Genomic DNA, 27,753 nt, shown 5'->3' with positions numbered 1-27,753 from the left:
AAGTGTCGTGGTCAACATCGGATCAAAAACCCCAGCAACATTACCTGTCTAGGTGTGATTGTTTTCACCAGATATACTTTCAGAATCAAAATTTGCTTTGCCTTCGGGCACTGTTTGACTCCAGCTGTCCATACAGTCGGAAGCAGCATCGTCGTCTTCTATGGTGACTTCCATCCAATTCATGTTTCCAGTGTCGTGATTCTCATCATTACCCTGGCTATCTTGACTGTTGCATTCTGACCTCTCAATGCCTTCCTTGTTAAGCCATTGAACAACATCATTACTGTTCTTCAGACTCTCAGAGCGCTTTGCGTCATTACACCCATCAGTGAGGCGCTGCTGCTGGTACTGGTCCAACCATTTTAACGTCCCAGTTTTTAGAGAGCTCCTGTTCTCCTTGAACCAGCGAACTATTTCCGTTCTAGTGAGCCCCGTTTGAGCTGCCAACTCATCATACTCCTGTGGTGACGGCCACTGAGTTCTCACAAAGGTGCTTTTCAGTAGGTGGACCTGCTCTTGGCTACTTATGGTGAATGCTGTGGGGCACTTGGACAAAGATGCTGGTGCCTGGGAGAGGGTATATGGCTCTGTGCAACTTACTGCACCATTGGAAGCTCCCTGATCTTTTTTCTTTATGTTTGATCCCATTGAGTCCAAGACAGCTTGTTCCATGTTGTCCCTGAGTTTTCTTCGCTCAGCAAACCAGGAATCCACCTCTCTTCTACTCATCTTGGCTTCAGTCCTAAGCCTTTCCAGCTCGCTTTGGGTTGGGAAAGAGCTCTTAAGGAAACTTTCTTCGAGGATCCCAAGTTGCTCTTGGGATTTTCCTTTGAACTTCTGGGTAGTGAATTCAGGGCATGGGTTGTAAGGGCGCCCCTGCCGCGCAGCTGCGAGGGCAATTTGTTCCTTGGCGATGGATTCACTTGTGATGTGGACGATCCCTCTTTGACTTCGGTATCGGTGGTCACTGAACCACTTCTTGATCTCACTTCTGGAGAGACCTGTGATTTCTATAAGTCTGTACACTTCTGCATTGTCAGGAAACTGACTGACTATAAAACTTGCCTTTAGGGCTGCTATCTGTTCCTTGGTCTTCTTGCGGTCATTTGACAAAGTCAGCGGCACAGCGGACAATGGTGATGTAGTTGTATTCGTGGGGGTAGTAGGAGTCGTTTGTTTGGGCTGGACATCTGCAGGGACAACCTGTGGGCGCTTGGCTTCTGGAGCAGCCGGCTGGCTCTGTGGGCCCCGTTTCTGCCCCTGACTGGCTGCTACAGCAAGGGTAATGGGTGAAACACTGGATCCGTTGGATACTTGAGTCAGCACCAGGCCTGTCTGACTCAGTATCTGGCAAGGCACAGCTGTCTGGATAAGGGGCTGTTGCATTTTTGTGGCAGTGACATGTGCTGGCAGAACAGTGATGGTCTGGGGTGCTGCCTGGAGGGTGCCATTGAACATCTTCTTCCTCGCCTCTTCTACCTCTTCTGGAGACCAGCTGATGCCGTGCTTCAAGCGTTGAGTAGCGAACCAAATTCGGATTTGCTCCTCTGGGTGTTTGGATGCTGCCGTCAGCCACGACAACTCTGCCTGTGTTGGGTACGGAAATTTGTTGAAGGAACTGATCATGGTTGTGTTAGTGTCCAGGGCCGAATTGTACTTGGTGCTGTTCAGTGGTACAGGGACTTTGGGAACAAGGTTGATATTTGGTGGGAGCTGTACAGAGGGCATCACATGAGCCAAAACATCTTGGAGAAGCTCAGCTCCATTGAGACACGTGATAGGCTCCACAGTTTCTGTCAAAAGATGGGGCATCCCATCGAGATGGTTGTCTAAAGAGATTTTCTTGACCTCCCCTTTAGGCCTTCCAGTATTCATACTTGATGTCACTTTATTTGTACTGCTTGCCCCAAGGGGAATCACCTCAAATTCAGGGGTTTCAGCCGCAACGGAGTTGTTTGCCACCTCAATGGATTGCTCTAGGACCGTCTGGTTGTTGAGCTTGATCAACTTAAGCCTGAAGTTGTTCTCTCCTGGGTGGAGCTTTGTGTTGTGTTCAGATAAGGAATCATACTTTTTGGTTGTGAAGTTACACTCAGCGCACACATAGAGGGGGTTGAGGATCACATTGGGGTGTTGTGTGTCTATGTGTTCTGTGAATTCATTCAGGTTCTGCGTGGAGTAGGGGCAGTACTTACATTCGTAACCCCCAAGGGGTTTCCTTGCTGGGTTGGCTGGGGAAGATTTCCCCTCGATTACCTCACAGTCATTTTCACAGTTCTCTTTACTGGTTGCCAAGCCCTCTCCTGAGTCCGGCTCCGGAGTGCCAGCTGCCCCTACTGTACTGCAGTCCTTGGGACCTTCCTGCCTCATGGCTTCCGATGCTCGGACCATACATGGAGTTGTTGACTTCCTTTTGCTAGCCATGTTTGATGTGCAATGGTTCTCAACTGCGGCTCTCTCTTCTCTTCTTTGATGAGTCCCAAGGTGCTAACTTAGATGATCTCAGCTTTCCTGGAGGGATGTTACCCAGGATAGAGCCTAAACCATTCTAGACCCAGCCATCACCTTCAGCTCTAGTCATCAAATGAACTGGGCTGCATTGTATCTGCAAAACAGAATAGACACCATCAAAACACGTTCATTGGGCCACCTACCTTTTTTCACAACCAATACTCTACAACCAATTCAGTACTAAAAGCACAGAATTCTGTATTTTCTGGAAAACTTTGAACTGGAAGAAATTTTTTCAGGAAACATTCCCATGCAATTTTTTTTTAATATTTCCAAAACTTTTCCCAGAAAACTTTACTACACAAATTTTCCTGACTCCCCTAAATAGACTGAACTGATTTGGCATGTTTAGTGATAACTGAATATTTATTGTGAAACATTAGTAATAGGATCACTGTGTTTAATTTTCATACTATAAGTTGCCCTGTGTCTGGAACTCTTCTGTATGCCTCCTGCTAGGAGTAAGACACGACAGGAACTGGGAGGGTTTGGCTCCAGCTGCCTGATGGGAGAGAAGGCTGGCCTTCCTATTCTACTCAAGGAGCAAGTTGGAGGACTTAACCCCATGGTAATTGATGACCTCCTACACTGTGTGAGGTGCCTCTTTTAGGATGATGACTAAGCTGATCTTGTGGTAGCAAGCATGACTTGTCTCCTTAGCTAAGCAGAGTCCACCCTGGTTGCATATGAATGGGAGACTTGATGTGTGAGCACTGTAAGATCTTCCCCTCAGGGGATGGAGCCGCTCTGGGAAGAGCAGAAGCTTCCAAGTTCCCTCCCTGGCAGCATCTCCAAGATTGGGCTGAGAGAGATTCCTGCCTGCAACCTTGGAGAAGCTGCTGCTAGTCTATGTAGACAACACTGAGCTAGATGGCGCTATGGTCTGACTCAGTATAAGGCAGCTTCCTGCCTTCCATGTGGAATGTGTTAGTATCATCTAAAAATAAAACACATTTTCCACTTCAATCTATTGTTTTAGTTCTTATTCAAATATATGCTAATTTAATCTACTGATTTAGGGGTTCTCAGATTTGGGACCCCAAATGTTGGATTATAGCTCCTATCCTTCCCAGCCACAGTGGCCATTGTGACTGCAGATGATGGGAGTTGTAGTCCAGGAACACCTAGGGGGCCCAAGTTTGAGAACCCCTGGATTAGCAGGCTAAAACTCATATAATTTAGACTCCAATTTCTTTAACTGGGCAACAGCCAAAGAAATACTGTATACTGGACCACAAGTACAAGCCGTGATAAGCAGTTCATTCAAAAGCCCTCCCTAATGGGAAGCTAGTTCAAGAGTCTGCTTCATAACTCCTGAAGAGCAATTGTATTGTCTACATCTATATAAGGATTCAATCAGGATTCAATCAGAATTACGAACTGCTCATATGAACACAAGAACAGCTCCACTGGACCAGATTGAAGGCATATCTAGTCCAGCATCCAGCTTCTCTACGAGTTCCTCTAGCTCAGTACTGCCAGCAGTGTTCCCTCCAACAAGGATTCCCAGATGTTGTTCACTACAACTCCCAGCATCCCCAGCTGCAATGGCCTTTGGCTCGGGATTATGGGAGCTGTGCAATGAAGGCCTTGGAAAGGATGTTTTAGATGCCGTGATGTGTCTAGACCTAACAATTAGAATCATTTGGACAATCGTTTTTCCTGTGACACTCTATGAATGTGAAAGCTGGACTTTAAAGAAGCAAGATAGAAAAAGTATTGATGCTGTTGATCTTTGGTGCTAGAGAAAGCTTTTGAGGATACCATGGACAGCCAGGAAAACAAACAAATGGATCATAGAACAAAGCAATCCAGATTTTTCTCTCGAGACACAAATGACCAGGCTCAAACTATCATACTTTGGACACATTATGTGAAGACCCAGCTCCCTTGAGAAGTCCATAATGCTGGCAAAAGTGGAAGGAAAGAGAAGAGGACATGTTGTGGACAAATCATGGTTGGTTCTGGTCCACTGGAGCATTTTGGGTTGTGCACCCTGGGATACAGCTTGCATGCAGAAGGTTCCAAGTTCCCTCCCTGGCATCTCCAAGGGACAGCTGAGAGAGACTCCTGCCTGCAACCCTGGAGAAGCCGCTGATAGTCTGGTAGACAATACTGAGCTAGATGGACCAATGGTCTGACTCAGTATATGGCAGCTTTCTATGGCCGGCTACTCTTCTGAAGCAACTGCTGATTAATGGATTAACAAGCAAAGGTGATTGCAAGATGTTTTTAAGTTGTTTCCATTCAAGTCCTGCTAGAGAGTCAGTAAACACTGGCTGCATATGAGAATAATATACCCCTAAGAAACGCCCCTGCTCCCCAGAATTCTGTCATGAGATTCTGGTGTCGTGTTTGAAGAAACTGCTCTTGGACATTTAATTGATAAAAATGTTCTGCATGGAAGCTGTTTTGGATTCATTAACTGTGCATATTAAAATACCAAGATATTACCAGGTCCCTGGAGAGGACTGGGGAAACTCAAAATAATTGTCCCACCTACAATATTCTCTCCGGATGAGGGCTCCGCTGTACATCACTGCCTTCAATTCCCAAAGATGTTTGCTTTTCACCCGTGGATGAAGCAACATGCTGCAAACTTGCTCATAACTTGAAAGGACAAGAAATGCATCACTGCATTTCTGCAATATGCATAATAATAATGCATAATGCATTATTGCATTGCTGTCTCTAAATCTCTTTTAGTAAACAGAAGCTGTCTGGGGACCTGATCTATAGCAGGGTCATAGTATGCAGGTTTAACCCTCCCCACATGCCATTTTCCCATAAAAATTGCCCCCTCCCCAGCAGCTTTGGGGTGGGCAAGGGATTTTAATTAGAAAACCAGGAGTGATGGAAGGTTCCCCCAGCCCATCTCATGGTTCTGATATTGATTTCCTCCTCCCTGCCCTCCATTTCTATGTTGTTGTTTTTTAAAAAAAGAAATGGAAATGCAGGAACACAGTACTCATCCTGTTGACATTGGAAGCAGTCTTTTACTGAGTAAGACCATCAGTCCATCTAGCTCAGTATTGTCTACTCAGCAGTTGTCCAGCATTTCAGACAGGAGTCTTTCTCTGCCTTACCTAGAGAAGCCATAGATTGAACCCGGGACCTTCTGCATGCAAAGCAGACATTCTTCCCCTGAGCTACCATCCTTCACCAAAAAGCCACAAGTCACCTACTACAAGGCTAGAACCCAAGACCCTGGGCTCCCCGAATGTTCAGCTTGCTAGTGCCAGCCACCGCAAACCACCCAGAAAGGCTCTGGTCTTACACTCCTGTTGAACTGGATCAAACTATGTATTATACATGCCTCAGGACCTGTTTACATATGAACAATGTACATAACTAGTTATGTAAGACAACCATCCTGGGCTTGAACACATTTCAGTTTCTGATTTGTTCACAGTAACATTTTTAAAATCCTCCTACATTTAGGGCACCCAATGTGAGAGCCAGTGTGGTGCAGTGGTTGGACCAATTCTGTGGCGATCAGGGTTCAAGTCCCCACTTTGTCATAAAGCTCATAGGGTGACCTTGGACCAGTCATACACATTCGGCCTAGGCTACCTCACAGGGTTGTTGTGAGGATAAATGGGAAGAGGAATGAAGCATGTTGCCTAGAGATCTTGGAGGAAGGACGGGTTAAACTCGTTATTAATTGTTGTTAAAACTCTGCTAGGAACATAGGAAGCTGCCCTATACAGAGTCAGATCCTTGGTCCATCTAGCTCAGTATTGTCTACAGAAGACTTACAGCAGCTTCTCCAAGGTTGCAGGCAGGAGTCTCTCTCAGCCCTATCTGGAGATGCCAGGGAGGGAACCTTTTGCACACAAGCACGCAGGTGCTCTTCCCAGAACAGCCCTATCCCCTAAAGGGATTGACAGAGCTCACACATATAGTCACCCATTCAAATGCAATTCAAGACAGACCCTACTTAGTAAAGGGGACAATTCATGCTTGCTACCACAAGATCATAATGGCGCAGCAGGGAAATGACGTGCCTAGCGAGCAAGTGGTTGCTGGTTTGAATCTCCGCTGGTATCACCTCTATTGGGCAGCAGCGATATAGGAAGGTGCTGAAAGGCATCATCTCACACTGCACGGGAGATGGCAATGGTAAACCCCTCCAGTATTCTACCAAAGAAAACCACAAGGCTCTGTGGTAGTCAGGAATTGACACCGACTCGAGGGCACAACTTTACTTTACCTTACCCCAGCCCCCAGAACTAGCCCACAAAATTAAGAAGGGAGAGAGGGAGACTCCTGCCTGCAACCTTGGAGAAGCTGCTGCCAGTCTGTGTAGACCAGGGATTCTTAATGTTGGGTCCCCAGATGTTATTGGACTTCAACTCCCATAATCCCCAGCCCCAGTGGCCTTTGGTTGGGGATTATGGGAGTTGAAGTCCAATAACATCTGGGGACCCAACATTGAGAATCCCTGGTTAGACAATATTGAGCTAGATGGACCCATGGTCTGACTCAGGATATGGCAGCTTCCTATGTTCCTAAGGGGGACGTGCCAAGAGTAGTCCAATCCCGTCTCTCCCGCCTGCCCCGATGTCCTCTGGGTGCATTCCTTCTTGGTGTGGGGCTGCAGTCATCACCCCAAATGATAAAGGAACACAACCAGAGGACACTGGGGGCAGCCTGCCCTCAAACCTCACAAAAGCTAGAATGCCAAAGTCCTGAAGAACCCCATCTTATGGTTTGGGAGTGGCTGCCACATCTTATTCAAGAGCTCTTTGTGGGTCCTGTCAGCGAAGATCAGAGCAGCCTCTCCCTTTGCTTTCAAACGGAGGCAGCTTTCAAGGCATCAAAGCCCACGGATGGCAGCTTTAAAGCTTCACGAGTCCTCCTGACAAAGCTGTTAACTGATTCAGCCATGGGAGAGGCCTCCCCTCCCATGCCTCAAAGTTAGCTAGCGGAATGGGCAAGGAAAAGGACCGATGCCAGCTCATTAGCACCAGCCCCCAGCCCCGAGTTGCTGCGGTTTCTAAAACAAAAGAAAAAGGTTACCTAAGCTGTGCACTCCTCTGGGAAACGGGGCTTGGAACATTAAAACCAAGCAGCCTCTAGGAATGCCATTGCTTTGATTAATCAATGTTCCTGACTAATTGGGCAACAGGTTAAAAAAAACCAAAAAAACAAAAAACGATGACAAGTACTTCTAAAAACTGCAGATGGCAAGCACCCAACTTCAAGCCATGGGTACAGATCATAGTTTATTTTAAGAGCTCCAGTTAGAATAAGCCAGGTTTAGGAACATAGGAAGTTGCCTTATAAACTAAGTTGCCTTCATCTAGCTCAGTACTGCCTATGCCAGGCATCCCCAAACTGCGGCCCTCCAGATGTTGCTGAACTACAACTCCCAGCATCCCTAGACACAATTTTTTGTGGCTGGGTATGCTGGAAGTTGTAGTTCAGCAACATCTGGAGGGCCGCAGTTTGGGGATGCCTGGCCTATACTGACCAACAGCGGCTCTCCAGCTTGGAGAGAGGAGTCTTTCCCAGCCCTACCTGGAGATGCTGCCAGGGGTCAAACCTGGGACCTTCTGCATGCAAGGCAGATGCTTTACCTCTGAGCTACAGCCTCATCCCCATTGGGACTGGTCAATTCAGATGCCATGGCTGATCCTAGCTTGTTTCTAGCCACAACTGGAACTAGAAGTTGCCCAAAGCTTGTGCATGGAGGCGGGAGCATATGGTCCCAAGGCTCTGAGATGTTGCACAAAGCCAAAGTTTGATCTTTTGATCTTAGCTCTGTGTGACGTCTGAACTGGCCCAATATGCTTGAACCAGCTTATTCTCTCTCTCTCTCTCTCAAAAACCAACCGTTTTCTTTATTTACAAGCGCTCTCAGAGTGTTTGACTGACTCTGGGAGAGGTGGGGGAAGCCTCGAGTTCACATGGCTCCTCCAAAAGAAGCACAAAGCCTGTGATCTCCCCACTTAAATGTACATAAGGGGAACCACATTTTATATTTGCCTGCTAGCAGTAGAGAGGGGCCTGGAAGTTTTATCGCTCTCTTCCAGTCAGGGAAAATTACTGAGGAGGAGTTGGTGGCAGCGATACAATCTACCGCAGACTCCTTTTAATTATTTAAAACCCAGTCAGCCCAAGAGGCTCAGAGAGGGGCATGATTAAGCTGTAGTCTCCTCTCAGGTGGGCTGGGCTTGGGTTCATTACAGTGTGGTGTAGTCGTTAGAGTGTTGGACTAGGACCTGGGAGACCTGAGTTCAAATCCCCATTCAGCCATGAAACTCACTGGGTTACTCTGGGCCAGTCACGTATCTCTCAGCCTAACCTACCTCACAGGAGTGTTGTGAGGATAAACCTAACCATGTACACTGCTCTGGGCTCCTTGGAAGAAGAGTGGGATATAAATGTTTACACACACACCAGTTTCATAAGTGCACTCTTTTCCTTCTATCTGGAGTTTATGTCTGTGTAGGAATAACTGCATGCAGAAAGCAGCTACAGGAGCATTTCCCCAACAGGCATCGCAATTTTTGTCCCAGGTTCCCATGTCTCTGATGTGGCACTACACAGTTCTGAACTATACACATCCAGTTCCTTTTACAGTGATCTAACAAGCAGAAATCCAGCTAGTAACGCTCCTCCCAGATCTGCACCACTGAATTCCTGCTAGTCACAGTTATTAAGGAACAATGGCCCTGTCAGGAAAAACACACACAAACTCTCACAAGCCTATCATACAGTCCTTGCTGCGCGCGCGCACACACACACACACACACACAAGCTGATACCAGCTGTGTGTGGACAATTGGCTGCCACTGGAAACCAAGACAACTGCCCATCCATTTGGCTGACTTGATTGACAGTTCTTGTAAAAGGGTGGATATTAGCTATAATTATTAGCTGTCTGCAACAATAGTCAAGGAATCAGGCCCGGGTGAGTACATCGGTGGCGGGAAGCATGGTTCAATAAGTCATTCATACTTGATATATGTGATCCACTTGGACTGGGAGCCAGATTGTGGGCCACACACAATGGAAAGCAACAACTCCTCCCAACATCCATATTCATCTCCAGACAGTCTTTCCAAATTTCCCGCTTGCATGTATTGCCAACATTAGAAGCCAGGGATGCAACTGTTTGTTCTTAAAGAAAAATAACTCAATATTATTTGGGCGGGAAAGCTGAGTATCAAAGTGAGTGCTATAAACACTCAATAGTGTTCATTACAACATGTTATAATCCCCATAGTATTTCTACTGCTACCAGGAACAAGGAGGTCTAATGGTGCAGACTATAACATTTCCAGCTCTGTCATCACCTGTTTAGGCTGTACATTAATCTAAGGGGGAAATAGTGTTACAGAATTTATTACACGGTTTTTCATGCATATGAAAACACTTGAAATTATTTATACACTGAAAGACAACTCAAGGATAAAGAAGAGATCATCTTGCTGTGCTCGGATCTCACAACATTTGTTCTATCAGTCATTTTTTCCTGTACCATTGGTTGAAAGTGGAATGATTTATTTTGCTGTTTTGCATTGGATTTGAAGATGAACATTCAGTGTTCATGGGATTTGTTTTTGAGCAGAATGAAAAGGGGCATTAATTACAAAAGAAAAAAGCTCTAAAATTTTCATTCGTTCCATTTATCTTCTTTAAGAGATTTTGTAATAGCACTTCAGCATTGGTCAGTTGTTCCAGTGGAGTCAGAATTTCATTTCTCTCTCCTGCACTCACATTCATTCCAAAGTACGTGTCTTCGGCATCAAAAGCCCATCTACAAACATCTTGGTTCACTTGTTGTACATTTCAGTGGGCTTGCTAGCCTTGCCCACCATGTGATGAAGAGCGTCAGTTTCTTTGCATATCGGGGTGGTATTCAAACTGCCCCTCAGTTCGAATACCTGAAATTTTAACTACTACAGTAAACAAGTGAGCCACCTAATGGCACAGCGGGGAAATGGCTTGACTAGCAAGCCAGAGGTTGCCGGTTCGAATCCCTGCTGGTATGTTTCCCAGACTATGGGAAATACCTATATTTGGCAGCAGTGATATAGGAAGATGCTGAAAGGCATCATCTCATACTGTGCGGGAGGAGGCAATGGTAAACCCCTCCTGTATTCTGCCAAAGACAACCACAGGGCTCTGTGGTTGCCAGGAGTTGACACCAACTCAACAGCACACTTTGCTTTAGCAATCAAGTATTTAAATCCCATGTGAGGACAGCTAAGATGAATATGATCTGGTATGATTATGCTGAGCAGAACAGAGCACTTGGAGGACGAGTGGGACATGTATATGCATATGTGTCACCGTGTGATGGGCAGGGCTGGTAGATGGTATCATCCAAACCAGCCCAGTGTATCTGAATTACCACACAAGTCCATAGCCCTTGCTCAGGACATTACCAAAATGGGTGCTATGCACCTGGACAGAAGAGGAACCGGAGTGCACTACCAACACAGGAAGCTGCCCTACACTGACTCAGACCTTTGGTCTGTCTAGCTCAGTGTTGTCTACACTGATTGTCAGTGGCCAAGGTTACAGGCAGGAGTCTCTCCCAGCTCCACCTGGGGATGCAAGGGAGTGAACCTGGGACAAGCATGCAGATGATCTACCACTGAGCTCTAAGGGGAATATCTTATAGTGCTCACATGTAGTCTCCCATCCAAATGCAGACCAAGGCAGACCCTGCTTGGCTAAGGGGACAATTCATGCTTGCTACCACAAGGCCAGCTCTCCATTTCCCGCTTCCCCATGTCAGCACACTCTGCTGTGTTCCATATCACTGGGAGAAAATCTCCCCAAGGTTCGCCACTTGCCTCCGCAGACAAGCACTGAATGTGGGGAGAGCCGTGCGGCATGACCAGAGAGCACACCGGTACTGGAGAAGCTCCCTGAAGGGGGCAAGTTAAATAAACAAACAAACAAACGAATAAATAAATAAATAAATAAATAAATAAATAACACACATTTAAAAAGATTGTAAACCGCCCCCCTCAATGGACGGGATGGGTGGGTTTTGGTCTGACACCGAACCGAACCGAACCGAACCGAACCGTGGGGGGGAGGGGTGTTGGTCCGATATCGGGCTGTTGAACCGAACAGGTTCGATGTTGAACCTGTTCGACATTGAACATCTTTGTACATCCTTACCCTGTAATAGGGGATCACCTCTGCCACTCACCTGGCCTCGGGCGAGTGATCAGCTCAATGGAGGCCAGGTGAGTGGTGGAGGTGACCCCCAGCCACGGGGGTGATGGATGGTGAGCTGCTCCTCGACGCAGCACTCAGGTGCAGTGGTAGCAGAGGTAGCAGAGGTAAGCAGCAGAGGTAAGCACCTATTAATTTAAACTTAAAGGTGCCTATTGGCGGCGCCCACACCGGCTGCTACTGATTAGGGGATGTGGTGAGCTGGTGCATTCCTGTTCCCCCTCTGTCTACACTGCACCCATTTAGATAGTGCCTAGGGCTAGGAGTTCCTTGGCATCTGCCAGAATGGGAAAGTTTTTCATTCTGGACCATCTGTTTAAATCACACTGTTGACTGGGTAATTTTAGGCACAAGAGCCCCTTTTCACATGCATGCTTCAGAATGGAGCAAGGAGGGAATCCATGTGATCAGGCCTGCTCACATGCCTGTGGCTTCACCCAATGACTGAATGCATTATTCAGGTGGATTCCTCAGCAGAACAAGATGGCCCTGTGCTAGAGAACCTTAGAAGCTTACTATTACATTATTATATGAAGCTGAGTTCTATGAGTCAGATCATGGTCCCACAGAAGACTATTCTGGCTAACAATACCGTACCAGAGTCTCAATCAGAGGTTTTGCCTGCCATCCTTTTTGCCTTGATCCTTTGGAAACTGAATCTGGGGCCTTCTGCATGCAAAACTACTGCAGTTGTCCCTCTCCTTATTTTGTATACATTTCAACCTAACATAGAAATGGCACACAGAAGTTATAAGCAGCCATACCGGCTACATTCAACTAAAGTATGGCACCAACAACTACAGTATGACAATATCTCTATTTGGACCAACCCAAATCTTGGACAAAGTCATAAGCAAACTTTTGAGTTTCCCAAAACTCTTCATCAAGCTGAGTGTTCAGAACGGGTGCTGGGGGAAGTGTAACAGTCTACTGTTTATAATAGTTTTAAGGAGGAATGCAAGAGTAGTTATGCAGATGTAACGGGATTGGCTTCACTTGATACTAGACAGGTTTGGGATGCTTGCACCCAGGGCAATATACCGCATGCATTCCATCACCATTTGGCCCACTATTTTATACTTCTCACCTCTATACAGGGGTGTAGGCATAATTGAACCGGGCAGGGGGGAATGTTCCTGGGCCCCCAAGGGAGAGGAGGCCTGTCAGTTCAACTGCAGTTTCCCAGATATTGTTGGACAGTGTATTTTGGCCATTGTGGCTGGGGATGGCAGGAGCGATGGCAGGCATAAACTTTGATGCATTATCCTCAGTTGCCTTTTTTGTTTCAACTGCAGCAGGTAAATACAGCTAACCCCATGGAAATAGCAAGGAACAGTTATGCCCCCTGGATGGAAGCAAATCTGAAGACCCCTAACAGCATATAAAGACCTGCAATCAGAGAGTCCCTATAGTGGGACCTAGCTGTTGTGTAAGCATACCAATGTTTTTGCCTTCATTTTCCACTCCAGCATCCCTCACTGCACACCGAATCCCCCCAGGTTGAAAATGCAGGAGTGGAAGTTGGTTGTCCTGTGGATAGTCAAGACTTAACATGTAAACAAAACCATCTCCCTGCATTTCAAGACTTCTCTTTCTCTCTCCCCCCGCCCCCCCAAATCCTGTGCAAACTGGAAGCTGGAATTCCTCTTTCAAAACAAGCGGCATCAGGTGGACTATAAAGGTCTGGGATGCAATTTCACACAGAGGATGAAGGGAGGGCAAAGAGACAGCTCAGTTTTGCAGTGTGTGCTGAAATGTGCACTTTTAGAATGAGAAATTAATTATGTAGTAGAATGTCCTGCTGAGAATCACAACATCCCAAAGCATCCAAGAGTTGAGCTGGAGCTAAGCAAGCAAGAGACTTCCAAGAATAAACACAAGTTTTGCCTCAATGCCCACCCTGTTCTAGAACATGCCCTTGTTCCTTCATGCCCTGTGGACAGATCACCTGGGCTCTGTCTTTGATCTTTTTTGGATTCTACCTCCTTGTGTTCCTGCCAAAGGCAATCTCTAGAGCAGTGATCTTCACTATTTTTCAAGCGGGGAGCGGGGGGCACTTTGGCAAAAAACCAAAAACACCAAAAGGCTGTGCAGCCCAATGGTTGCTGCCGCCCTTGGGCCTCTAATCTCAAGATAAGAAGACTTTTGGAAGACTCTTCAATATTAACACTTGGAGGAAGGCCTCAAGCTATTAAAGCCCACTTAAAAATAAAACACAGGAGTGATTCTGGCCCAAGGAAGAACAAGTAAAAAAAGCATGTTTGAAGTTAATGGAAAACAGAGAGAGGATTTTAAAAGGAAGTGAATGAAGACATTTTCTTCCATACCGAAAAATCAAAAAGAGTAGTTCACACAATAATAGAGTGGCTCCTTCCCCCTGCTCCCCATAAGGCTCCCCATAAGGCTGTTAAAAATAAAATGAAGGCGTCTCATAATTGTGCCCCAGATCACGGTTTCCAAGAGATGAAGCCCAGCACCAAAGAAGTAGAAGGCAGCAAGGCCTGTGAAGAGAGGGAAGAGGGAACATTTTAACTCGGCCCCTTGCTTTTGGTGCCAACCCCAAGGCAACCCCAAAGAGGAGACACACAGCAGCAGGTTGATCTTTCTCAGTGGGCAAGCCAGCTGAAAATCAATGACTTGTAATTGAGGCTTGCTGGGAAGAAGAGAAAGAGGGAAAAGGCAGAGATAAAAGGCCCTCGGATCTGTAGGTAATGCAGTGGCAAGACCTTTTAAAAGGAGGAACAAAGAAGTGTGTGTGTGTGTGCGCGCACACACACACAGGAGAAAAATTCTTGTCCATTTGCCCCTTGAACTGTTCTCTGAAGAACAGACAAGTGAAGGCTATTGTTATTCCGTTTCTATATAATTTCATTGTCACTTTTGTATTATTACTGACCAGGTAATACTGATTCGTTTGAAGTAAAATGCTTTCTCTTAGACTGACTCCAACATTTGGAAAGCTGCATTTTGCACCCTGTGAGGCCCAATTATAAAACTCTGAACTATGACTAATGTCGATACTGGTCAAGGGCTGTAATAAAGGAGATGAATTGAATGGACGAATGCTGTGCTAGTGCAACAAAGAAAGATGCACGCAGGTAAGAAGGATGCTCAAAGCAACTTAAATCTACTCTCATTTAACTTAAGCCCATTAGATCTACCTCTGCCCTCCGGAACAGCAGAAAACAAGTCTTTGTCCTCCCCTATGCAACATCCCTTCAGGTACTTGGAAGAGCCCGATCATATCTCCTCTCAGTCTTTTCTTAGGAACAGAGGAAGCTGCCTTATACGGAGTCAGACCACCGCTCTATCTAGCTCAGTATTGTCTACACAGACTGGCAGCGGCTTCTCCAAGGTTACAGGCAGGAGACTCACTCAGCCCTATCTGGAGATGCTAGGGAGGGAATTTGGAACCTCAGATGCTCTTCCCAGAGCGGCCCCATCTATTTTACAGTGTGCACATGTACTCTCCCATTTGAATGCAAAACGGGGTGGACCCTGCTTAGCAAAGGGGACAATTCATGCTGCCACAAGACCAGCTCTTTCTGGCAAAGACTAGCTTTTCCAAGATAAACAATTCAGTTCCTTTCCTCATAGGATTTGTTATGCAGACACCCGGCCATCTTCATTGCCCTCCTCTGAACCTGTTCTGATAAGTGTATGTTCTTTTGAAGTGTGGCACCCAGAACTGGACACAGCTTCTGTGGCTGACTTTTGGGCCACGGATCCAGTCAGTGTGACTGTGCTAATCAGATTTATGCCTACTTTACCAATTATTAGCTCCATAAATATAATCCCTACCCTATAGAGCTATGTATTTATCTTTCTCATTTCAAACACAGAAGATGCAGCAGGGTTTGTCTGGATGCTTTTGGAAAGTGAAGCCAGGACACTGACCCAATTCAGCAAGACATTGCTTATGGCAGGGCTTCTCAACACCTAGTTCCACAGATGTTGTTGGACTACAACTCCCATCATTCCCAGCTACTGGCCACTGTGACCGAGGGTGATGGGAACTGTAGTTTTACATCTGGAGATCTTGAGAACTCCTTATGTTCTTAAGATCCAACATGCACAGCAGGCTGGAAAGGATGCAAGATGACCCATAATTTAAAGCTCGTCCTTTATAACAAAAGCATCAGAGTCTCAGACAACATAATACAGGTGCTTTATTTCCCTAGCTTCACAGTTCTAATGAACATAATTGATGCCCTTGATTTTACATGCCACCACTCCAAAGTGACCTTTATTTCTGAAATATCGATTTGATGAACCTATCTGATGTTTGTGTTCTTAGCACTTTTTTCAGAACAACCTGTAAGGAAAGTACTGGCAGATGCTTTTATCTTATAAAAAAAGAGGGTTACTGTTTTGATGATGATGCAGACAGCCAGAGCAGGTGCACAAGGTAGCAGATAAGACACCTGGCTTTTAGATAAAGGATAACTGTCACATCCATATTTTCCATCATTATTATAAGAAAGGTGGCCTCAATTTTTTTCCATACTGCAGTAATCTGAATCATAAAAGTCCAATAGACAAGCTTCTTGGAAGACATGCAGTTCAGGTCACACTGTGACCTTTCATTTTCTTTATGGCATAAGACATCAAGGCAGGTTTGGAAGCCATATACTCTTAACCAAAGGAAACTGGAGGGTATGCCGAAAGGATGAAAGGGGATTTACAGAATGCGGACATTGAGAAAAGTGAGAACTTGGTTAATTACAAATATAGAGAAGATAGCCTATATGCTCCTTTCCCACAAGAAATTGAAAGGAACAGGTTCTAAACTAAACCTGAGAGAGCCAGCATGGTGTAGTGGTTAGAGTGCTGGACTAGGACCGGGGAGACCCGAGTTCAAATCCCCATTCAGCCATAATACTAGCTGGGTAACTCTGGGTCAGTCACTTCTCTCTCAGCCTGCCCTACTTCACAGGGTTGTTGTGAAAGAGAAACTTAGGTATGTAGTACACCGCACTGGGCTCATTGGAGGAAGAGTGGGATATAAATGTAATAATAATAATAATAATAATAAACATCTGCAAACAAAATGTAATCACTCTTGATGTCTATATTGTAGATGCTTATATCTGAACCTGTTACAACAACATTTTGTGCGGTCTCTTTGACCCCTAGTACTGTAAGTGCATAGTACTTTCAGTTTACCATGCCATGCCATAGGGATTGGCAATACTCCAATATCCATATTAACATAAACTGCAATTTTAAAAACAATATTTTTTGTTTTTAAAATTTTGAGGGGTGGTGAACAAAACACAATAGGGCACTTAGCCTCATTATGGTTGATCTTGACCTGGAATATGGAGTTGTAGAACGCTGAAAACAAAGTTCTGTGATCCCCCGCTCCTTCTCAAATGCGGTACAATCCACCCTGGTTCCTTCTGAGGGTTAATGAAGCACAATTAATAGCTTATTTACAAGGGAATATAATAGAAAAATAGAAAAATATTTGAAGAAAACGCCCCAACACAGCCCTATAGGAATCAAGCAATGGCTAAGCATTTGGGGTTTTTTTGTTTAGAAAAGAAAATATAGGATAGAAGTTTGTAAAATGAGATGTGGTATGGACAAATTGGTCCGGAAGGAATTTTTCTCCCTCTTCCATAATAGAAGAACTCAAAATCCATCTAGTGAAACTGATTGCCAAGAGATTCAGCAAAAACAGGGGAAAGCACATCTTCATACAAATGCAGAATTTATGGAATTCACTGTCACTAGATGTGGCGATCAACACCCAGCATGGTGGTCAACAGCTGCTAGCCATAGTCAGTACATAAAGCCTCCATGTTTAGTGTCAGGATGCTACTGAATACCATGCCCTGCTTGGTGGGCTTCCTGGGAGTATCGGGCTTATTATTTTATTTCCACATTTATATCCTACTCTTGCTCAAAGGAGCCCAGAGCAATGTACATGATTATGTTTATCTTCACAACAACCCTGTGAGGTAAGTGAGGCTGATAGATAAGAGACTGGTCCAGAGTCACCCAGTCAGATTCATGGCTGAACGGGGATTCAAATTTGGGTGTCCTAGTCCAACACTGTAACCTCTACACATGGGCATTCTGGTTGGCCACAGAGGGAAGTAAGAGGATGGATTTGATGGATGTTTGGTTGAATTCAGCAGGGCTCTTTCTTAAGTATGTAAAAAGATCATGACCAAGAATAATGTGCTAAATCTAAACAATTATGTCAGAAGCAGTACATTATACTCTACAGCTCATTTTGAACACCAGGCCAAACTAGAGCTTAGATAGCTTCATTTTGTTTTGGCATGATGTCTGAACTGACAAACAATCTCTCTCTCTATATTTCTCTTAGGCGCACCCGTCGTTACTCCCATGTGTGGCAGCTCTCGCGAGAGCTCTCAAGCAAGCTGCCGGCAGGGGAAGAGAAAAGTGGGGGCGTCGGAGGTGAGGTGGGAAACAAAATGGCGGCGGAGGGGGGCGCGGGTGGGTGGGAGAAAATGGCAGCGGTGGGGGCGCAGGCAGGAGAAAATGGAGGTTGGGGCAGAAAACGGCAATGGCTGGTGCGGCAAGAAAATGGCGGCGGTGGGCAGGAGGGGGAAGAAATCAGTAGAGGCGGGGGTGGCAGAAACTAGAGGCGCGGAGGGTGGGGGAAATTAGAGGCACAGATACTCTGTGCCTTGCCCAGCAAGTAGTTATGATTTCACTTTGCCTTAAGAGACTGCTCTACCATTCAGATCAGAGTGAATTTATGAACATGGGAAGCTGCCTTATACTGAGTTGGACCACTGGTCCATCTAGCTCAGTACTGTCTACACTGACTGGCAGAGACTCTCCAAGGTTTCAGGCAAAAGTTTCCCTCAGTCCAACGGGAGATACCAGGGATTGAACCTGAGATCTTCTGCATGCAAAGCAGATGCTCTAACACCAAGCTACAGCCCAACACCCTAAAAGCAAAGAAAGGTCTTCATCTGAGCCAGGTCTATGGTCAGAGGAATAGAGGAAGCTGTGATCTACTGAGTCAGACCACTGGTCCATCTAGCTTCATAGGAAGCTGAATGCTGAGAAGATAAACTGAAAGCCAACAAGTATCTCTAAACAAAGGCAGGCCTTCCATGAGGTGACGCAGAGCACAGTGGCGGCCCGTGAACGCGCCTCCGGGGTGGTGGCGGGAGGCACCTTTAAGAATAAATTAATTTGGTGCTCACCTCTGCGGCGGCAGCACTTGAACGATGTTCGGAGCCACAACGTGCCGCCCAGCAGCCCCTATGGCAGGGAAGCGCCTCTGCCACTCACCTGAACACTGGCGGGGGCTTGGTCTGGGTACTAAACTATGCACAGGGGTTCCCAATCTGGGTACTAAACTATGCACAGGGGTTCCCAACCTGTAGTACTCAAGATGTTGCTGAACTACAACTCCCATTCATCCCCAGCTACAGTTTATTGTGGCTAGGGATGATGGGAACTGTAGTTCAGCAGCTTCCAGAATATCACAGGTTAGGAACCACTGGCTTAGTGCAAACCATGGTTTGATGTGATGTCAGAACCGTGCAGCATCAGATAGCAGGCCTGTTCAAACCAGGGCTGACTTCAGGGGTCAGCACTGTTAGGCAGCTGACGATGGCCCACTGCTGATTCTTGAGACTGTCTTTGGGCCCACAGTCTTCATGATGGTGGAGGAGCAACTCTCAGGGCCTACCCTGGTAGCTCCCTAAAACCTGGAGCCATCCCTGGTTCAAATTGAAACTAAGCTTTGGTGTTTAGAAAATGTTTCTAGTCATCACAAATGCAAAGGACTTCTGGATTACTTCCTTCTCAACGGTTTGCTTTGATTACTCTCAATTCCTCTCTTTGGCTTTGCTAAATCCTTCTGGCTCATTATTTCTCAGTCCCATTCACCTCTTGGCACATCACCAGTGGGATGAAACCCCTCATATGAGCAGTTTCTGCTAATGGTTCTGAAATGGCTTTCAGGGATCTACTCCTAGCACGATGCTGGGATACATGGCTTATTTAGAAAAGTGATTGGTGGAATTTGCAAGGAATTTCAAGAATCATGGGTGGCTAACTCCATCTTTGAAGTATCATCTCTGGTTTGTAAATTTAAATTTGTAAGCTTTAGTTTGGAGCTATCACATCGCTTCTACTTTTGTAAAGTGTTGTTGTGGCATTTATATACAGTTCTGAATCAATTTTTCATTCATTTCATCTCAGCTAAAACTACCAACAACATGCCATTGCACATACAGCCTGCAACAGTTTCCAAGTAGTCGGATTAAACGTCCGAACATTTGAGATGCAGAGATGAAGCAGTGATAATCATGTGCTAAGCTCTACTTATTAGGAGTAGTTATTCCCATAAATCTCTACAACAATATAATCTTTGAGCAACCACCATGAAGGAAGAGTTCCAAGAATCATTTGTTCTGCTACAGCAGCAATAGGTAATGAGGCAGAATGAAATCACCCAAACTAGGCCACAGTCCAAACGGGTGACTTGAAGAGGGCCTGATCAATCCTGACGGAGTGGAAGTGTCTCTGCAAAACTCCCCACAACCCCTTCTGGCAGTTCAGCAGCCCACTGACCCTGGCTTGTTGAACTCATCTGCCTTCAGTTCTTCAAGATAATCCTTACCAAGACAGCCCAAGTGAAAACGGAGGAGGAGAGGGTCTGCTTGCTGAATCCACAAGAGCTTGTGCAGTGGAGTACTTTATTATTGAGTCACATACAGAGTGACTCTCCGCAGATTGCGGGGCCTGGGCAACCATGGTCTCCTCCCCAGGCAGCTCCCAGAAGAGCCCCTGCTGCTGGACTCTTAGTTATGTCAAGCTTAAAAGGCCTTATATTAATGCTAACAAAAAGGACAATCAAAACAGAATTAATAAAGCTTTATTTTTGCACATATACTTGGCAAAGACGAAATGATAATCTAACAAAATCGGTTGTCTTGCAATAAGCCCTTTTTTTGCATTAGAGATACCTTCAGATGAAAATACATGGATTTCTTACTTCACATTTATGAAAACGTTTAATGTACAGGAACACAAGAGCAGTTACACAGTTCAGCATCCCTAACTTGAAGAAGCAATAAAACCTGCACTATGTGTGCTTGCATATCACATACTCCACCTGCTCACCCGATGAAAGCCCCCTGGCTCTCTGTATCACGTTCATTACTAACTGTTCTTTAATAACTTGCAGATGTGCTGGCCTGCTGTTCACTTTTAACTCTGCTGATTTTCTATACCATCTGGTCTCAGTACTACCCTCTTTCAACTGCATTTCTGTGTCAAGAAATGGAAGCCATCCCTGACCATTTGGCTGTTCCCTGGTCAATTTTAGAGTCCCCAATCTATTCAGTTCCCTATGCACATAATCCATGTGATCTACAGACTCTGTAATAATCAGAATGTCATCGATAAATCTCTTATATAGTATTATGTTTTGATTTATATATCTTTTCTTTATTGGTACAGAGGCGCTCTTACCCCTGGACTTTGGGGCCAAAGTCCAGGGCCTCCATACCCCCTGGCCTGCCCACCCCAAATCCTCTTTCATCTGTCCTGGGTGGTGTGGTTTGTGCCCTCAAGAACCTACATGTTAAAAAAATGATACTTAACTTGCAGCTTGGGCTCCGAAGGCCTTTAGGCCCAGGCTCCAAAATTACTGGCAAGAGCCAGCGTGGTGTAGTGGTTAGAGTGCTGGACTAGGACCAGGGAGACCCGAGTTCAAATCCCCATTCAGCCATGAAAGTAGCTGGGTGACTCTGGGCCAGTCACTTCTCTCTCAGCCTAACCTACTTCACAGGGTTGTTGTGAAAGAGAAACTCAAGTATGTAGTACACCGCTCTGGGCTCCTTGGAGGAAGAGCGGGATATAAATGTAAAATAATAATAATAATAATAATACTTAGGTGCACCTCTGAATTCATATAGCTTATGGCTAACAAAGTGGCCAACTGACTTCCCACTGCTAAACCCCGTTTTTGTGTATACTATTCACCATTAAACCAAAAGACATTACATTGAAGACAAAACCACTATTAATCGCTCAATATCCTTAACAGTTAAACCATCTATAGATTTAATTCTCCTGGACGTACCCATCACTAATCCCATGCGTGGCAGATGTTGCGAGAGTTCGTGAGCAGCTGCGGATAGGATAGTGATGGGGACGGGGAGAAAACAGGGGCGCAGGAGGCGACTGGCCAGGCTGGCAGGAGGCGGTGGGCCAGGTCAGCCTGGCTGCTGGGAGAAGGAGGCGGTGGCGGCAGTGGGCCGGCCCAGCTGCCGGGAGGAGGAGGCAGTGGTGGGCTGTCTGGCTGGTGGGAGGCAGCTGCTGCCACTAGTTGATAGGCAGGAGAAGGTGGCAGGCCAGCCGCCAGTCAGAAACCGGGGCGGCGGGGGGGGGGGGGGGAGGAACCAGGCTGGCCAGTGGAGGAGAAAAAAGGAGGGAGGAGGAAAAGGCAGCGGCGGTGGGTGCACCGGCCGGCCGGAGGTGCAGATGCTCTGCGCCCGGCCCAGCTAGTAACACTCTATTTCCCATTTATTTTTCTGTAATTAAACTCCTTCTAGTTTCATTATTCACATTTGTATAAAATGCTTCTACATCAAACTCTCCATACATATTTCTCTGTTGTTCTTATCCACACTTTGCAGTGCTTCCAACTTCTGTTTGGTGATACAGAGAGCCATGAGGTTTTCATCGGGTGAGCAGGTGGAGTTCTCTGAGAGAAAAGCTGAAGAATTAGGAATGGTTACAAACTTCCAATGGATCAATCTAAGAAAATAACTTATGAGAAAAGGAACCTTAAGTACGGGTGACCCTATGTGACTAACAGATTTATCTGGCAAACACAAAAGATTTTGAGAAAACATAGTTTGAAAGTTAATGTAATTTTCACAGCACCCATGACTTTAAAACATCATTTGGTCAAGTCTAGACTTTATGATAGTAGATGGGAGATGAGGGATTGTCTGATTTGTGAGGAGGAGGAGGAGCAGGGCAGTGTTCCCTTTAATTTCTATAATCAGTGAGTGGAAAAAGTTTTGTTCTGGGTGGCGGTGTCAAGGCAGTGCGCGCACATAACTCTCTCACATGAACACACACAGACACACAAGGAAATAATTAATGCACTGTGCAAAGCGCACTGCACAATTTTTTAAATCTCCCCCTGCTCCCAGGCTAACTGGGGGCTAACTATGTACATCTGATCTCCGGCTGTCTTAGAGAACAATAACATTTCTACAAAGTTTAAGATATTTATTTAAGAACTAAAGCAGGAGAAATACTGTTTTCAAGAGAATATGAGCTCATTTTGGCAACTCAAGTTTCCCTTAAAGCAATCAAAATAACCATTCACAGCAGAGGCGTAACTAGGGAAAACGGCGCCCGGGGCAAGCACTGAAATGGCGCCCCCCCCACCGCGCCCCCAACAAACTACATTATACTTAGGTTTTTCCTCACAAGCAACAACCCTGTGGAGTTGGCCTGTATCTCAAACAACAGAATTATGATGCAATGATGATGATACACACTGATGAAGTTCACCTGATGATTATTTGACTAAGGAGAACTAATGAATTCACTAGTCACAAGCAGAGAATCAAGGAAGCTGCTGTTCTTTAGAGGATCCACCAACTTGGACTTGTAATGAAAGAAAATTTCAGCAACACATTCAATCAGCCTCTGCAAGGTGAACTGCTTTTTTCAAAGTCTCTTTACAACTCCAATCACTTCAACTTCACAGGGTTGTTGTGAAAGAGAAACTCAAATATGTAGTACACCGCTCTGGGCTCCTTGGAGAAAGAGCGGGATATAAATGTAAAAATAAATAAATAAATAAATAAACTTCTAACCATTCTTTGGAAGCCTCCCTCTTTCTGTAGGCTGCCAAGCACAAACTATAAATAGGCATCTCATTAAGATTTGGAGTCCTTTCCAGGCCTTTACAAAGCTCTCCTAGTATGGCAAACATGTGGTAATTAGTACCAATAAAAAAGGTGATTGAGTCAGAATGGGGGGTCCAGCACATACAAGAACAAGGGTATCAATAGGGTGAGCAAATGCAAATACATCCTTTGAGAATTTGACAAATAAATCTCTATATGGGGTAGAAAGTAAAGAGCTATTTCAAGCATTCTGTTTTGCAAAACTTGCCATCATTGTACAGTTTCCCAAATATCTGTTATAGATTTATTGAAAACTCATCACAGTCAGTCATTTTTTAATTAATGCAAACTGGGAACAACAATAGGAGCTCTATTAAATGTACCTAGCCTACCAGTGATTTTCCCCCCAAAAGGGAATTTGAACTAATATATCAGAAAATGAGGAGCTATAAACATGATTAATAAGCATATTAGACTTTCCTTATCACATTTGTTGGCAGTTTTTATCTGGTCACAGTTGAAATTCCATGGAGAAATGGAATTTCAATTCTAAGCAATGTAGAACTGTATTTTGGTCATTTTCCAGTAGGAAAACAGACTTATATGATGATGGCACCTCTGTCTCTTGCATAGGAAGCTAGATCAACAGTTCATCATGAGTTTATCCTGAAAATGGTGCATTCAGATTCACAGTACCACAATAAATCTATGCTCGTGCTCTTTAATTATAGTTGAAGACTTAACATTTCAAAGAGGGGATGGAGGAGGAGGCTTGGGAAAGAGAGTGAGCACGCGGGGCGTAAGATAGAGAGAAGGAGGGAAATGGAGGAGACGGGAAAGAGAGAGTGAGAGAGTTAGAGGGGGAAGTGGAGGAGACTTGGGAAAGAGAGAGCGAGAAGGAGGGAAGTGGAGGAGATGGGAAAGAGAGAGCGAGAAGGAGGGAAGTGGAGGAGACTTGGGAAAGAGAGAGCGAGAGAGTGAGATAGAGAGAAGGAGGGAAGTGGAGGAGACGGGAAAGAGAGAGCGAGTTAGAGAGAAGGAGGGAGCTCAATGGAGCCATTTCAGAAAGCCAAACTGGGGAAGGTTAGTCACCTATAGCAACCTGGCTGCAACATTCCACACCAATAGCAATTTCGAGCCGTTTCAGCCCGATCCTGACCAAGGAAGAAACCAGTGAAGCGGAGCAAAATGCAATAATGCCAAGCCCGCCCGCCCCACCCACCCGACCAAGTTCATACACAAATTTCATTGATCTTCTATCATCGATCTCACACACACCTTGTCCACTCCTGGCTGGTGCTGCTTGCTTGACTTGTGTTGTTAGCCTGCCCCGCCCTGCCGCACCTGCCTGCCCCCCCACTCCCGATCAAGTTCACACACACAGATTTCATTGATCTATATATCATCGATGATCTCGCTCTGTGTGCCTGCAAAACCCCTCCCTAAACCAGGCAGGGACTCCCTCTGGGTGGGCAGAAGGCAGGGGGGGCTGCCTGCTGTTAGGGCTGCTGCCAACAATGACTGCAGCTGTTGCCACGGCCAGAAGTTTTTCTTCCCCCCTCCAATATTCGTCGTGCCAAGCATGTTTAAAATACCAAGCGCTCAATGTCTTGCTTCCAAGAGCAACGCGGAGATGGATCCTGATTCCACGCCAGGCACCAATCCTGGACGGGGGGGGGGGGTGGCGCGACCCTACTTCCTTTCAGCTCTTAAAGGCAATGCAATGCACGCTCCTCCTTCACTACAGCATAAGTGGTTTGTTGTTGCAAAAGCCCAAGGTGGTGGGAAAGGCAAAACATTATACGTTAAAATAAACTTAATAGAAGTACTCCTCAACAGATGCAAGGTCCATTTGTTTCACCTCTGGTCTACAGAAAATCTACATGCATGCGAGTTGGGGGTGGGGAGGAGAGGAATGGTTCAAGATCAGAGCATGACTTTTCAGAGACAACTTAAAGCCCAAGTCATCGCTTTCCTAGAAATTAAGTCTTGGGTGTGGATAAGTTTTCCCCTTGCAATTAGAAGATGCTTAGCAAAACAACAAAATAAAAACCAAGGGGTGGGGAAATCAGTCTGGGCTGCAAACAGGTTGCCAGCTTCTAAACCAGCCCCTGCCGCTCGGCTTTAGCAACTGCCTCGAGGCTCCCCGCTCTCTTCCATCCAAGCCGCAACTTTTGCAAGAAAGCACCGGTCACGCAGGCGAGCAAGGCGGGGATTGTTTTCCGGGTCAAGCTGGGAACTCTGCTTGCAATGCAAATTGCAATCCCTTGGAGCAGACACGGGGCCGCAGAGGGGGCGGGACCAGATTCGTACATTGCATTCAAAATACAAAACAAAAAACCCCAAACTAACCGCCCACACACACATTTTCCCCAGGAGAACTTAGGTGCGTCCGCCTCCTGAGGCGCGCTTACGAGGAGCAGCCCTCCCTGCGAGTAAAGAAGACGCCGAGGATTGCAACCCTCTGAAACACACACCTTGTCCACTCCTGGCTGGTGCTGCTTGCCTGGCTTATGTGCGGGCTCAGTGTGCAGCAGCAGAAAAACGCTCCGTGTCCCGTCGCTCCTCCAACTCTCTGCCTCGTCGCCGAGTCACGCACGTGCTGCACGGCGAGCTGGGAGGAGGAGTCAGACACCACACCACCAGGACCACGCATGCCCGACTGGTGGCGGGGCGGGGACTGGGGAGTGCCGCGGAGAGTACTTGCTTGTTGTTCCTCCTGCACATGCTCAGCTGTTGTGATGATGATGACAAATTTTAGGCGCCCGCGCGTGGCGCCAGAGCCAGCCAACCAAGCAATGGGGGGCGGGGGGCGCCACGCCCGGTCGGACTGCTCACTCTTGACTCGACTGCTGCCTGCACAAAACAAAACAAAACAAAACAAAAAAACAACGGGAAAGCCAGGGTATCGGCGCGGGGGCACTTTTGGCGCCCCCCACGTGACCAGCCAGGGTGGCGCCTGGGGCACGTGGCCCCCCTGCCCCCCCATCGTTACGCCCATGATTCACAGAACACAAAGTTTTCTGCTTTTTGGTACCCCAATTGGTGGGAGAAGAGTTTAGTGAGGAAATACCCTTCTGCTAATGGCCCTGAGCTACGCTCAGACTTATCCCCCTACAACTCTCCTCTATGATTGGGGCATTTTATTCTCAGCGATTGTTAAACAAACTGATGTTTGCTTTGCTCGGATGCCAGGGATCCCAAGGATGCCATGGCTGCGCGAAGAGGGGGCCTTTGGCTGTAGCAATACCAAAAACCGCACCTCCTGCCCTGCCCACATTCTTTCCAAGCTCAAGGAGGAACCTGGCTAAGGAACCCCGCTTGTTTTTATCTCCCCTGCCCCCCACCTCGACATTCTTCCAGTCTCCTGCCTCACTCCACCCGCCGCTCTGGCTCTTGTGAAGGAGGAAATTGTCTCCCTCCAAGTCCCGATCCCACGTGGCAGAAGCAGCAAACGGCACTCAGAGAGAGACGATTCCTCCTTCACAAGAGTCCGAGCGGTGGGCGGAGAGAGGCGGAGGCATGGGCTCTGGGCAAAATCCCTTGCCTCCGCCTCCCTTGTCCGCTGCTCAGGCTCCTGCGAAGGAGGGAATAATCTCCCTCCGAGTCACATTCGCTGCTGCCGCCACTCAGGATCAAGCGGTGAGGAGAGGCGGAAAGAAGAGGCAATGGGGGAAAGGCAGTGGGGGGAACAGCAGGCGCACAATGATCCTGGGGGTGGGAGGAGAGAAAGAGAGAGAATAGGGGCATACCAAGGTTGGAGTGGGCCCGGAGACAAGATTTTAAAATGGGCCCCTCACTGCCTTCCCCTCTTTCTCCTGGCTCCATGTCTCTGCCAACTATCCCAACTGCAGTTGCAAGGTGTAAAACAACAGCAGAACCAACTAATACAACAGTATCAATGAAGAACTTTAATAATTGCACATATCCCAACTACAGTTACAAGGAGAAAAGAGGGAGTGAGCAAATTCCATATTTATGGAGTAAACATGCACAGAATTGGGCTTTGCAAGATGCTGGGTTAAAAGTAACTAATGCTTAGAATTATAACCAAAGCAAGGCAAATCTGATAATGCCTGAATTGTCACTTTGCTGTATTAAAGGGAACAGTGGAAAAGGGTTGGTGCCACGTTAAGGGAACAGTGTACATTATAAAATTATA

The 27,753-nt window shown here is 46.3% G+C and overlaps 1 protein-coding gene across 3 annotated transcripts in view; it reads right to left on the bottom strand.

Annotated features, from left to right (window-relative positions):
* Positions 1 to 27,753, bottom strand: part of ZHX2 (zinc fingers and homeoboxes 2) — a 70,625-nt gene that overhangs the window by 4,696 nt on the left and 38,176 nt on the right. For 2 of the 3 annotated variants that reach the window (XM_053247767.1, XM_053247769.1), the window contains exon 2: positions 45 to 2,605. In XM_053247767.1, the coding sequence (XP_053103742.1) occupies positions 49 to 2,424 (2,376 nt within the window). In that variant the 5' untranslated portion in view covers positions 2,425 to 2,605 and the 3' untranslated portion in view covers positions 45 to 48. Of the gene's footprint in view, positions 1 to 44; positions 2,606 to 26,068; positions 26,448 to 27,753 lie in introns of all 3 variants that reach the window. The other variant, XM_053247768.1, reaches the window with a different exon arrangement.

The sequence above is a fragment of the Hemicordylus capensis genome, chromosome 4 (genome assembly GCF_027244095.1).
Source record: "Hemicordylus capensis ecotype Gifberg chromosome 4, rHemCap1.1.pri, whole genome shotgun sequence".
In the NCBI taxonomy this organism is placed as follows: domain Eukaryota; kingdom Metazoa; phylum Chordata; class Lepidosauria; order Squamata; family Cordylidae; genus Hemicordylus; species Hemicordylus capensis.
This window is presented reverse-complemented; position numbering and strand designations above follow the sequence as displayed.